Here is a 14783-nt window from a genome sequence, read left to right on the forward strand (position 1 = left end):
ATCTTTAAGAAATTACAAGCCACAATTGCATTAAGATAAAGCCCCTGTCATATTCAGGAATGATCTGAACAACATTCTAATAAACATTCCCTCCTTTAAGAGAACATGGTTTAAGGATTGGATACGGAAAGCAGTCATTTCCCAGGGGTCAGGGTTTTGTTTACATTTTCAATGGTTTGTTTTTTGAGGCCTTATAAAATTACAGCTGGTTCCTGATTTCGAATAGTGTCATTAAGCTGATATCCAAAAATGTAACATTATAGTTAACTGCACAGTGAGTTGCTGATTTATCGTGTCCGTGCTGGTCTTTCATTAAATATGAATTATCAAACAATCAGTCAATGTCATGTTGTGGAATTTCTGGGCAATTGAATGGATGCTATGATTAGCAGCAGCTTCAATTCTAATATATTGATACGGGCTTTGAAAAGCTCATTATTATATTTGTGCAAATACAATACCAGAATGTTTTCTTTATTTTACACTCTGCTACTATTCATGTCATTTCTGCCCAGTCAGCAGCACAAGACATTCAAACACTCTTACAGTGTAGACTAATACACTTTGGTCCTGAAGCCACTGGAGTCAAATGAAATAATCAGTGAGCATTAGTTTGTCAGACTGGTTGCAGCTCTAAGTGAAAATGTGCTGACTCCATAATTACTTCACACTGCACGTAATCTATCAACAATTACAGCTAAAAAGCATTAATATTCTACATGTTAATGCTAAATTGGGTGTTTGGGGTGCTAATACCACAGACACATAATATTTCCAGGCATGCAAATTTGTTTTATTTAGATAGAGGGATGTAATTTATAACATCCTTTACCTTAAGTAGAGCTAATTTATTAGTCAATATAAGTTGAACATATACTTATATTATATAACATGTTAGAAATTTGTAGAGTACATACGAAAGTTATACCTGTTTACCATGCAATCAAGCACTGAGCTCAAAGAGAGGCATACATACGGTATAAGTGTAGAATTATTCAAAGCCATCTGGCCTTGAAGAACAGTTCCAGCTTGACTGAATGTTTTGCTCACTTCTTACATTCCCTTGATGTTTTATTTCAGTGCAGATTTTCACTTAAATTTCACAGACTATAGCTGATGGAGGCATCTTGCTTAGGTATGTTTTTTGGCTTGACTGTGTTATGACAGACAGGACAAAAGGTCGTAATGTGAAAACAAAGAACAGTAGCAGTTGCTTAAACTTAGAAAACACAGAAATCACAAGTTAAACCACCTGTCTTGTTTCTACTGATGTGTTCTTTGAGGGGGTGTGACAAAGCTGAACCCAAAAAAAAAAATTAATAATGCATGCATAAAAACATAATACTTAAAAGAATTGGATAGTGGAAATATTGAGTAAATACTCAAATCCAGCTGGATAGGTAAAGTCATTATAAATAAATGGCCTGATGAAGAATGCAGCCCTCTCTAAAGTCTACCCTCATGCTGAGGCCACAGCAGGTGCTACTGCATGTGTTTTTCTCTGACGAGGTCCTTGCTTAGAAGCTTATCTCTACTTGCACACTGCTTCACACAGTGAGATGCAATTGTGGACACTTCACACTGATGTGGTCCATGTATACTAAAGGATCAAGTAAAGGCCCATGCGTACTAAAGCAGGGTCAGATCCCATTCAGCGGGCCCTGAATGCCATAAGCACATTGGTGTAATCCCTGCAGACTACTGAAACGGGTAACTGGATCACTTCTTTTAAAAGCACCTTAATGGATTGGCCTGGCCGTTGATTTTCTTTTTAATACGGAGCATATCGATGTCCACCAATCAAACGCTCTGCCACCCTGTCACTAAGTCGGTCCATCTAAATTCTACATCTGGAAGCTCCAAAATATGACTGTTACAAAACCAGGTTTCTGACAGGCTGTCCTTGACTAGGCCTCATGCATATTCCCATCTTTCTAATTTATAAGAAAGTGGCAGTTTCATCACGGACAAGGGTGGGATTTGAAACAGAATTTACGGAAATTAATATTAAAAAACAATAGCTATGAACCCTAAAAGAAAAATCCCCTTAGCTCCAAGTCATACTGTAGTACTAACATGGGGGATATAACATACTAATAATCTTTGAGGATATACTGCTGGTTTTAATATCTAACACAAATGCAACACCTGCTGCCTTGAGCCAGCTCTCTCTCACCCCGAATTCATCATGACACTGATTAGTTTTCACTGTCCAGTCCCAACTTTGAGTCCTGCATGGCTTCAGTCTCTCATCCAAGCAGAAACATATGAGGTTAGTCAAGCAGAACTACAACAGACCACTGAGACCTTTACACAGAGATGACAAAACTCATAAGACAACCTACCCCTTTCGTGTGATCTGTGGCAACGTCAAGGATTCCCTTGGCCTGCTAGTTATCCAGAGCAGGGCGAGATAGAAAAGTCTTTAGTGCGGCTGGAGTCTTACCTACCACCCAAAACCCTCTCACCGCTGCCACAGCAACAGAGAGCGGATTACTGGACTGTACCATTCTGTTGTTAGAGGGGATTAGAGTTCACACAACATGGCCCCTTTCTGGGTGTGCGCGTGCCACTGGGAGTGCGTGTGTGCGTCCCACAAACGAGAGATTACCACAATCGGCATTCTCATTTGAGCTCCAAAGGCAGATAATTTTACTCTACTTTACAGGCTATGGAGAATTTTGCAAAAAAAGAAAAAAGAAAGAAAAAAAGAAACTGTATATTAATACAACAAAACTGTACCTTTAAAATGTACCTCTCAAAAGGACACCGGTGAAATTACATTTTCCCCTATTACAGATGTTCACTGGTGTGTTTAAATAAAATGTTAAATTACAAATAATACCCATACGGCATTATGTAACCTATTCATATATTTATGATACTGAATATGTGCAATTTAAACATTTTTGGCCAGTGACTGATATTTCTGAGCATCACTTCACTGGTGCAGAACTGTTTCTAAGAACTGAATAAAGAGGAGATCAGTATTACATGCAGAAAGGATCAGAGTGTGTGACTTCAGTATCTTTGATCAGGCCTAAGTTCAAGACAGGGAATCATCTCATTATGGCTTGTGGCAGATTAGTATCGGGTCCAACGACAAGCCATTACATAACACTGCAAAACAGCATCCATGCCAACATAAACATATACTAGGTTTCATAAAAAGTTTGCATTATCAAACAATGTATAATCCCAAATAAACTGTATTACCAATGCCATCAATGGTCCTATGTGTAAACCTACGATCTTGTCTGTGCTCATTTTACAATCACATATTTAACCTCAAATAAGCTCAAGTATCATCACACCAGCTTTTTAAAAGGTCCTACAGTTTTTACACTTTTACACTGACATAGTTTACAATGTATGGATAATTTTGTCTTTTTATTTTAAAAAAAAGATCCTCACTGCACAGAAATGATGATGGAATTTGATTAGCCATTGATATTTTGATCTCAGGTCTGAAATTGCCGTTGATTTGATGTCATCAGTTTTAGTGTGAATAGACAAGATTGACTTATTAAAGTCATTTAGGACCAACAGGCGTCAGCGTGGAGCTGTGCTGTGCTCTGATATGAGGGGGTGACTTTACCTTCTCCATCCCCTCCTCCTTCTCAGTTTCCCCACCCTTCTCCGGGCCACTGGGGTCGGGACTATGGTTGTGCTGCTGTGTGGATGATGTGACCGACAGCTGCCTCTGGAGCCGCAGCACCTCCCTCTGAGATTCCCTGAGAAGCTTCTCAAATTCCACTCTGCCAGATGGAACAGGGGAGCCCTACATAGACATATACACATGTATTAAAGCAGCCATAAGATAATGATGTCATCAATTTAGCATGTTATTATTATTGTTATTTTAATTTTAGTTACAAAATTTTTTGCATCCCAAATTACTAACCTGATTCAAAGAATGACCATCTTAATCAGTGGATCTGTAATTGTGTGCATTGTGATCCAATCTTATTTTCTTGCAATTTAGAACTGACTTGAAAACACTTTAATGAAGCCCTGAGTGCAAAGAGTTGCAGGTATAACAGTCTAAAAGCACAATCAGAGGGGACACTGTGTAGAAAAAAACAATATATTTTTATTTTTACATTCTTGAGTACAGCACTTTACCCTCCCTGTCACCCTTATCACATGGTGAAAATGTGTTTAGTTTGAACAAGAGATCCAGCACAGACATTCTCACTAGATCAATGCACAGCTCACCCTGTAAGACCTTTCGTTATTAAACACAACAGATGTTCACATTCAGGAGTATCAGCTGTTAAGTCACTGGATCAGTAATTAAAAACAGGCACTTAGAAAGGCAGCCTATTCCTGCACTGTCATCTAGACATCAGCAGTGACGCAGCCTTTGTAATACGGGTTTAGGAGGGAGTTAGGATGAGTAGTGCACATGTTGTCCAGCAGAGAGCAAGCTTGTGACATTATGAGCCTGTGGCAGGGATGATTAGTAGGGGGGTTGAGATAGGGTTACGTAGCACAGTAGAGCAAAAAACTTGGAAGACTAATGACCGTCAGATATATGTTAAGTAGAGCAGTGGTCTAAACTTGATCCGTCTTTCAGTCAAGAATGAGCCCAAGTCCAAGTTTATGACAACAGTTCAATGTTTGCTGAGATAACTATTTACAGAGGAACCATCTTATGTGTACCTTAGTGGTGCCCAGCCGTGCCTCCAGTTCTCTGCACTCCTGCTGTAGGGCAGCAATCTCTTTGTCCTTAGACAGCAGTGCATCAGCGTGCTGGGCGAGGTCACGAGCCCGCTGACGGGCAAACGCCCTCTTGTACTGTTCCACAGACCCGGGTCTCATCAGGGACGGGGAATTCACCTATACAAGAGCAAGACGGAAATATGTTCTAATCCCCACAGAGGAGGCGGATCTCACTTTGGCTACAAACAATACCAAGTAATGAAGCAAACTCACTCAGTTTCTAAAAAAACTATGATTAGAATCAGTCCATTAGATCCAGCCTAAAAACAGCAGTTTAATAAATCCTGCTGAACTCGCAAAATATTTTTTAATTTTTGGTGGTGTTGTTTAACCAGAACTACATTGCACTTTCCTTCAGTGAGCAACAGGAGGTAAGGGGGGATACAGGTGCACACAGAATACACAGCAGCCAGTGACACAGCAGCCAGTGACCGCCTATCTCCTAAAGGAGACCGCCTATCTCCCGTAGCACTTTAGGTAGACTAAGAAGCTGGGGGCTGTTTCTCTTTCAAGATCCGTACTCTGTTATGTCAAAAGCATGCTTCAAATACTACTTCAGACTTCAAAGAGAAATACTGTGCATCATGCAGCTTTTCATTAGAACACTTTCACAATTCAATACAATTGTATTGGATGAGATTTCATCATGAAATTGTTGTCATTTTTAAGAGATATGCATCAGCCTGATCTGATTTGAAGATACTTTTTTAGTTGTGTTTTCATCACACTTGGATCTTCCGGGAAAAACTTGTATGTCAATAAAAAAGATGCCTGGATATACTGCATAACAATTTCTACCTACTATATTAAAAAGTGGTCAGGGATTAAAGACACATTTTGCTGAAGCTACTGCATATTTTAGTGTTTTATGCTGTCAGTGCAGCAAACAGCACAACATATTTAGCTTCTTGTCTTCTGTCTAACAAGCTGCTGCACACATGGAGAGGGATTTAACCAGCGTATTACCAAATGTGTAACCTATACTTATACATTTTTACATACATACAATCCTTTAAACTGAAAAACAGAAGTTGATATTTAGGTGTATGAGGAGGAACAGATGATACCTAACTAGTAAGCCCTGTTGTAAAACAAGAAAACCAATATACAAGACGATGTCCAATTACAGGTGTTGCGATCATGTTTTTAAAAAATACTGAATTCAAGAAGTGTTTCATGAGGAAGTTAAATGTTGTAAACTGCCAACTATTGTGTTTGATCTTTGGTTTGTTTTATGTAGTCTTTGTTCATTTCTTTGCTGCATTTATATAAAACACTTTCTGGACTTCCTACTGAAAACTCAGTTCTTGTAACTATTCTAGTGATGCATTAAATAATCCAATAGGGTGCTGGTATTTTTCAACAAGGCTCCAATTCATCACATGCTCCGATATTCCATTCAACTCATTACCGAACATTAGGGGGATGTGGTGATTTGGATGGTGGTGCTTGATAATGAGTCACTCCCAGCATTTGGGTCAGAGTGCGGGCAAAAGGGCTCAGCAGTTCGCTGCGAAAATGTTAGAGGTTTTTTATTTGTGTGGTATACCACTTTGAGGTTGGCCTCCTGCAGTTTTCGAGCTCGCTCTTCCAGCCTTTTAGCAAGAACAGCCAGCTCTGTGTTCTTTCTCCTCAGCCGCCTGACCTTCTCCTCAGTCTCTGGGGCGCTGCTCTTCCGCTAAACACAAAGGAAACAAACATCATCATCAGACAATGCCTGCAGCAAATACTAACACAGCAATGCCAAACAAGAAAGTCACACAAACAGTAATTCAGGAAGGCTTATTAATGGTTTGAAGAGGGAGTCAGAAACACACTTCCTGGTTTTATATCATCTGCCTGTGTTACCAGTGGAAATTCAGAACATTCATGAGGGAAGGCCAACATGCTGACAAACTAGTTATCTATTTATAAACTGAATAAATGACTGTGAAAAAAGAAACAGAGCAAGTTACAGCACCTAACTGAAACAATGCAAATATAGATGATTTATTCGACCTGTGCACCTGGCCCACTTTCTAGGAAGCCTTTAGTCAAGACACATTTATATTTAATCTTACCAGCAAGCCATTTTCCTCCCTCAGTATGGTGCAAGTCTTCTCCAGCTCATCAAGGGCTCGCAAGAGTTCAGAGTTCTGACGTACCAGGAACACATACTCAGAGCCATTCTGAAAAACAAGTACAACAAAAACAGATTTAGAGTTTAGTGACTGCTGTTTTTTTTTGTTTGTTTGTTTTTATAAAACACCAAGACACACAAGAGTATTGGTGTTTGGTGTTTTTTTTTTTGAAGAGTGAAACAGAGATCGATTTTCACTTCTAAAGAACTGCTTGAATTATGATCCATCAGTCAGTTACAGAAAAGCCTTTCCTGCTATCAGCCAGTGTTTACATAGTACTATCTAATGGTGGCTGACAGATGACAGCCCACTAAAAAAGCTTTTCATTAGACCAACTCAATCAGTATACCACTGGCTCTGAACACCTATTAAACCACACTAACTCGGCATATGAAGCAGGAGAGCGCTGCTCTTGCTCTTCCTCTGAGAGAGCGAGAGGGCAAGAACAAAATGATCAGACTGTATTCGGACACATTCCTTTTTGACTCATTTTACTGCGTCACAGATTTAATCGGGATATAGTTTTTAAAACTTGGGGCGATGGACTGTGATAACAGTTGTTTGGTTAGAAATAGAGAACTGAGGAAAGGCATCCAACTATTTCCCAAAGATAGTTCCTAAACCTGATGTATATTTAATGACTGTAGCCAGTTTTCATGTATTGAAAACAATACACACAGTCCTGGGTAGTGCACCAATAACCTTTTTATTGTGAACTGTTTGTGAAAGGACAGCTGAACAAAGCAGCAGTCAATGTGGCAGATAGTCAATGTGGTGATCAGAGCTGTCATGGGTGCTTATCATCCATGTGGAGCAAACCTGGAAGTGGTGATGCCACTGTGCCCCAGTGCCTCTGTGTCAGACATGCTCTAAAAGAGCTCTGAGGCACAGAGGGAGAGGTTGAGAGCAGACCTGGCACACATAAATGCAATGGCTACAGTGAGAGCAGATGGGCAGACAGGGTGAATGGATAAGCTGGAGGTGAGGGGAGGGCTTTTTCCTCAGACTAAAACACATTCGACAAAACAGTCACCTAGAATCACTTTGACTGGTTAAGTATGATGAGAAAGCAATTACTCTTGAGAAAGGTAATACTGCTGGGCGATACCTGTGGTCAGTTTGACTAATGTGAAACAGTCAGAATGTCCCTACCCGCAGCTACTGCAACCCACAGACAGATAAAGAAAGGAGCACTGTGGTAGACCACATACTGTAGTGTCTCAATATGACAAAAGCACACAGATGGCTCCACATGTGAAACACCAGTAAACCTGTTCAGATGTGTTCCATTACTGTATATCTCCATAATACTCTTGGGACCTCATTACTAACCTGAAATAGCCCTCTGCTACAATAACGCTTTTGTAACAGCACAAAGACTAATGTTAAGTGCACTAAAAAAAAACATGTAACTATCATCTTGTGAGATTATGTTGTCTTGGTAACTGCAGATGATGGGCGATCTGGTGGCTCCCTGGAGGGTTTTTAATGCTACTGTACCTGTGATTTTAGTCAACACTAATGACCAGCTGTTTACTAAACAAGCAGCTGAGGCTCTTGTGTGTTTATCTTCCAATACTACTGTGATGGTAACAGTGGCCATCCTGTCTAAATATCTAGTTAGTGGGTTACAAACTAGTGCCAGAAAGACCATATGGTTTCTGGGTAAGACCATAGAGACCAGCAAACACTTTATTTTGAATGAAATCATTAACACATGATCTAGTAACCTGGAAAAATTAATGATATTCAACAATACATATTAATCTGCACAAACGTCCATATAGAGGTGGCAGAATTTTAAGATAGTTGAGGGAAAGAGTTACAAATACAATATCACTTGGTGATGGGCAAACCCACTGCAGTTTCCCCAAATAAGTGCATGTTTTAGTAAATTCCCAATACTGTCTAAATTAGTTGTAAAAAGCTTGCAGTCAAAGCAAAGATGTGATTACTATGTTGCACTGTAGACAAAAAAGATGTTTCACAGATGACATTTATAATCAATACAGGCACTGAATCAGTGAGTACATTCTCTTTATATCTGAATGCTCTCTTTGGGCACAGTTTGGCACAGAGCTAAAATACTGTGAGACAAAACTTCATCTCAATATTCTGGTTAAGCATGACTGTGCCTCAGACATTCGCCAAGGAAACTACTTGAAGCCATTGCATCAGCTGACTTTAAGTTATATCCTTAAGGTTTTCATTAAATCAAACCACATTTTTGATACTCTTTATGGTCGGCATTTTTTCTGCAATATGCATTCAATTTATTTACAAAGAGTAATTATCTCTCTATATGGTAATTTTATTAGTAATGGCGAAGTCCACCATTCCCAAACTGGATTCAGACTGCCTACTTAAACAAAAGGGATTCAAATTAAAATGATACATACATATAATCAAGAACAATTTTATCTCATTAATACCAGCTTCTTTCTTTATTGTTCACTCTCTATATAGCTATATTAAATTCCTGTTGATGCGAATGGGTCATCCAACTGCTGCTGCTTCAAAATAAAAGCGTACAACTGGTAAAACCCAAGGGGCTTTTACTGCAAAGCAGCCACACAAAAGCAATGTGTTTTGTCACCACAGTTAGTGCTGACCATGTTCGTTTATCAGAGATGCAGCCACAAAACTACATTCATTTTTTGGCATTCTTTCATTAGCTGTTTCCTCTCTTTACCATAAAGTCAAAATAAATTGTTAGAACATAAAGTAAGAGAGCTGTCTGAATTAAAATGAAGACAGAAATGTCCTAACATTCTGTTTATTGTTATTTTACCTTATGCTTGATTCTTGAGGCTTCAGAAACTAATGCCTCTGACTGTTGGTCACACATTATTACCTCTGCCAAAGAGGGTTATGTTTTCACCCGTCTGTTTATTTGTTGTTGTTTTTTTTTTTTTGTAAGCAGAATTATGTAAAAAGTACTGAACCGATTTGTACCGAACTTGGTGGACGGATTGGGCATGGGCCAGGAAGAACCCATGAAAATTTGGGGCAGATCCAGATCATTTACTATGAATTTGAATTTTTTTCTCTGAAGTCTGGTGTATGTAGTTTGACATTGGCCTTGGCAGAGGTATGCGCTCTACTGAGTGACGTCCTAGTAAAGACATTTGGTGCTTTTAGTAGAACAAGTAGCTATCGCAAAACATCCACCAATACTCTGCATGCTCTTCTTTCTGGTCAGGAGCACAAGTGGGGTTGGAACCTAGCGAGAAATGACTTTGACCAGGTCCTGAGTTTAAGAAACCGCTAACTCTCACACTCACACTCACACTCACACATAGACAAAAATGCCAACCCAATAATTCAGTGTGTGAGACCCTCTCTTCTCATCCTCTCTAGATGATGTATTAGGGCACATACAGAAACAAAAGTGTATAGCTTGTCATAAAAACCTATGAACAGCAATTCATGACCAGACTATTTGCTTTGTTGATGATAGAGGATTTTTTCAGGGACACAGGGACACTGCTTATTCAACTGTCTTGGCTTGATTTATCTCTTGCACTGTAATGTTAGGGATAAGGGAGTGCTCCAAGTAAGAAATATCAGGTATATTCTTAAAATCTAGTCAAATGCAATGTTTCTTTCATGGGAATATGGTCTATTTCTAGACACATTTAAAAAGCATTAAGACATGAAACAATTTACTCCTACTGTAACTAACAACTCCTAACAATATCGCATTGTACTTAAGCATAAGAAAAAAATAAAAACTGCTTTAGGACAGGCTTAACATTTATACCAGACAGTCAGAGTATAAAGCAATAAGCACAAATGAGACACAAAAAAGGCTCTGTACTCAGAAAAATTAAGATGTTCCACTTAATATTACCCGCACCTCTTCAACTACAAAGTTCACTGTGGCTGCTTCTCTACCCTTACTCCCTTGAAACATAGTAGACTAATCTGCTGACAATATCCAAATATTAATATGAACTAATTTTCAATCAAACAAATAGAGAGAAGTCAGTCACTAATCTCAGTGGTTATGTCAATAATTCTTGTAGCTCCTTGACAATAAAGGCCTGTCAGTGGTTTACTAGTTCAGTGCTGTTCAGCTCAGATTTTATGTCCTGCATGGGAGTTTTGGTTTGCTTCATGGCAAAAGAAAGATCTATCTGTTATTAAAATGTTAACACTGTAAATGTAAAAACTACACAAGTCAAACTGTTAAAACCAAATATTCAAATTACAACAATAAGGCAATAAGACGGGGGATGTCTTGTTATTAACTACAAAGGGTGCATATTAATTGCTTGGGGTCATATTAGGGGTAATAGGAAGGTTTGAATACCAATGGAAAGCATTTAAAATGAGGCAGCAGTGTTCAGTTTGAATTACCAGTTGCTAGAACAGCAGCAGACTGTTCGAAGAAGGGAGAGGCATTATAAAAGTAACCTAATGGCAAAAGGAGACACCACTTACATTTAATAACACCACCCAGTGTCATTAAAGTGATGCTCACATTACAACTACCCAGAGCAGAAGCTGTTGTAACCCAAGTTAGTCTTTCAGATTTGCTGAGGAGATGTTATTGGAAAAAAGACAACACCATGATTTGTTGCCTTTCCTAACATATAAGGGCAGGGTACTAGCAAACATTCTTTAACAATTCAAAGAGACGTACTGTAGCCTCAGCTCTAACATTTTGTGTCCTTGAGAGTTAATTTGCTGTCAGTCTAAGGAGTCAGCCGGTCCCAGTGTCCCAGTCTTCCTCTCACGATGACGATGCCTAAGCCCAATCAATCACCTGAGAGGAAGGCCAGCCAGAGTGAACTCAGCCTCCGCCTGCCTCCATTCTGATTCTAATGATCTTGGACTCTGTCCATGTCTTGTAATTGTTCCCTGGGAATCATACTGAAATACACTGGAGGCTTTTATTTAAGGATGAAGTGATGTTGGCTTCTTACAAACTGAAACCCGCCCTGCTCTTGCTTTTCTTGCTGCCACAGAAAAAGGATGCTGGTGGTGAGGCGAGTGTATTATCATTCAGCTATATCTCCTCTCTCAGAGCAGTGCTGTTTTCACATGGGCCTGGCTCAGTAAGCAAGGCAGATATAACTCAGTAGCAGGAGGGCAGGGTTCTCTACAAAAACGTGTGTCAGGAGAGCCTGAGCACTGGGCAGGACAGATGGGTCTAATGGAGCCATATCCTTATGCTGTGTTTAAATCTGTCTAAAATAAAGGTGGATACAAGCTGGTTATAAAAAACATATTCACACCATAAAAACTACATTGACACTGATTACAATAATGGTACTGTCTACAGCCTGCATGGTCTATAAAGCACTCATATGTACCATACAGTTCATTCAGAAAGAATTAAGACCCTTTCACTTTTTTTAAAATTTTGTTATGGTGCAGCTTTATGCTAAAAAATATGCAAAATTTTTTTCCCCCCCTGATCAATCTACACTAAATACCCCATAATGACAAAGTGAAAACAAGATAACAGAAAACAAGAATTTTACACATTTTTTAAATTAAAATGGAAAAACTGAAGTATCACATTGATAAGTATTCAGACCCTTTACTCAGTTGGAGCACCTTTGGCAGCGAATACAGCCTCAAGTCTTCTTGGGTATGACGCAACAGGCTTTGCACACCTGGATTTTAGGATTTTCTGCCATTCCTCTCTGCAGATCCCCTCAAGCTCTGGTTGGATTGGGATTGTTGGTGAACAGCCATTTTCAGGTCTTTCCAGAGATGTTCAATAGGCTTCAAGTCAGGACTCTGGCTACGCCACTCAAGGACATTCACAGAGTTGTCCCTAAGCCACGCCTGCATTGTCTTGGCTGTGTGCTGGTCATTGTCCTGTTGGAAGGTGAACCTTAGGCCTAGTCTGAGGTCCTGAGCATGCTAGACCAGGTTTTCATTAAGAATATGTCTCTCCTTTGCTCCGTTCAGCTTTCCCTCAACCCTGACCAGTCTCCCTGTCCCTGCCATTGAAAAACACCCCCACAGCACAATGCTGCTACCAACATTCTTCACCATTGGGATGGTGTTGGGGAGGTGATGAGCAGTGCCTGATTTCATCTAGACTTGCGGGGAAACAGTTCAATCATGGTTTCATCATCAACTGATTATTCTATTTGATTGTGAAGCTGGGAAAAAGTATTTTGTTTGCATTCATAACATATTTGGGAATTCATCTGAAATTCCAAGTAAAATGTGATTACGGAACACGTAAAATTAACAACTCAGTTAGTCAAAGGTAATAATTTATAGTCCTACTGGAGCGATTTTGCTGTGAGAACTCTTGTGTGAGTGCAGCAGATAAAGGCATGGTGGATGAGCCTTTGCTGATTGGTGCTGTGTGATATATTTTGTGCTGTGAAAAGACTCCATGCCATCTGGGTCAGCTTTTCATTATAACACCATTATCGGGTGTATCCTTTGCCTAAGGAGTTGAATCACTTTGGCCTTATCAAACTATCACAAAGAGAGTTTTACTTTCAGGTCTACAAAACAGCTTCTCAAACAGAAGCCCCTTTCACAAAAAAAATACTTTCACCTACAGTGAAAATGTTTTTGGGTCCCACTTGTGAAAGGGACTATACTTATACTTAAAACTCAAAGTAATCCCACAGAGGTACAAACTCTACTATCACATGGCTGTCACAGTTTGGTAACACAGCAGGTGGTTCCTGGACTAGCATATGGTACTGACCTTGAAAGCACCAACAACCTGAGCAATGCAGAGTAATTTCAGTCTTATTTATCATAAAAAAAAGTTTTCGTAGAGAAAAAAAACAAAACAAAACATAACAAAAATAACCTTGCAATATCTGCGCTTTGTAAAGAGAGCAGGCTAAAATGCCTCTTGAATATCTGGGTCAGTTACTGTTTTATATGCCTCTGAGGGCCTAAATCAAAATGCCCTAGAGGTTTTCTGGAACTCATCCTCTTTGAGGGCATCTTATTGGCAGTTCTATAAAGTTGAGAACTATCACAGATACAACGACAATATGCACTCAGTAGAGCTCAGACCTCCACCAAGGCCAATGTCAAAACGACATACACCAGACCTCACAGTAGTGATTAATATCTATATTAAACAAAAACAAAGCAGAAAAAAATACATATGCAAGAACTGTTTACAAAAAATGTAAGAATACTACAAATGGCTACAGAGACAGGAAGAGAGCATATGTAAATTTTTTGTTATATTTCTGACATAATAAGACAACTTTAGTTACAGTACCTATCAACAAAGATTTAAATAAGTCATTATTATATTCGGAGGCTTATTCTTACATATTCATAAGGTCACACAACCAGATTATCCTTTTGTCTGAGATCCACAGCAAGCTTTTGTAAGGCGTATGGAAATGTCTACAGTCTGGTTCCACAGAAACACCAACATCAGCATTTTCAGCTGACAGCTAGAAATCCCCCACTACAAGCCTCTAAGGAGACAGCAAGACAAAGGCACAGACATGCACATAGGAGTATACAAACACACGCTTTGCTATTGTTAACTCTTTTGAACATGATAATTGAAGTACCAGTATAAAAGCTAGAATATGCCATTGGTGTACAACATAATTTCAGCCAAAGTCCATACAGATGTATCACAACTGAAACCATTCAATCTTGGGGTCTACTGCAAAGGCAATACATCAATACACCACTAATTATACCAACTGTGGATTTGGACTTGAAAATATGAAAACCTTTATTTACACTGGTTGTTTGCCAGTGTTCTTCTGTCATTCCCACAGAAACAGCACAAAGCTTAGTGCTGACGGCTTGGATGGAAAAAATGATAACACATAGTAGAAACTGAATAAAAAACAGTTACACACACTGTTGAAATTCAGTAGGTCTGCTGCATGCATAGTTAAGAAAGCAAGGCTCAGCAGTAACACTGTACTTAAACATTAAAAGACATTTTTCCAATAGGATAATCATTGT

The 14783-nt window shown here is 39.2% G+C and overlaps 1 protein-coding gene across 1 annotated transcript in view; it reads right to left on the reverse strand.

Moving 5' to 3' along the window:
• The window catches only part of LOC120802559 (peripheral-type benzodiazepine receptor-associated protein 1-like), a 61434-nt gene that overhangs the window by 29319 nt on the left and 17332 nt on the right, over nucleotides 1–14783 (reverse strand). Inside the window, exons 3-6 of the mRNA XM_040150490.1 lie at nucleotides 6786–6893; nucleotides 6275–6403; nucleotides 4666–4842; nucleotides 3599–3781 (exon numbers count right to left, since the gene is read on the reverse strand). Coding sequence (XP_040006424.1) covers nucleotides 3599–3781; nucleotides 4666–4842; nucleotides 6275–6403; nucleotides 6786–6893 — 597 coding nt within the window. The remainder of the gene's footprint in view (nucleotides 1–3598; nucleotides 3782–4665; nucleotides 4843–6274; nucleotides 6404–6785; nucleotides 6894–14783) is intronic.

Source organism: Xiphias gladius, chromosome 17 (genome assembly GCF_016859285.1).
Source record: "Xiphias gladius isolate SHS-SW01 ecotype Sanya breed wild chromosome 17, ASM1685928v1, whole genome shotgun sequence".
NCBI classification, from domain to species: Eukaryota; Metazoa; Chordata; class Actinopteri; order Istiophoriformes; family Xiphiidae; genus Xiphias; species Xiphias gladius.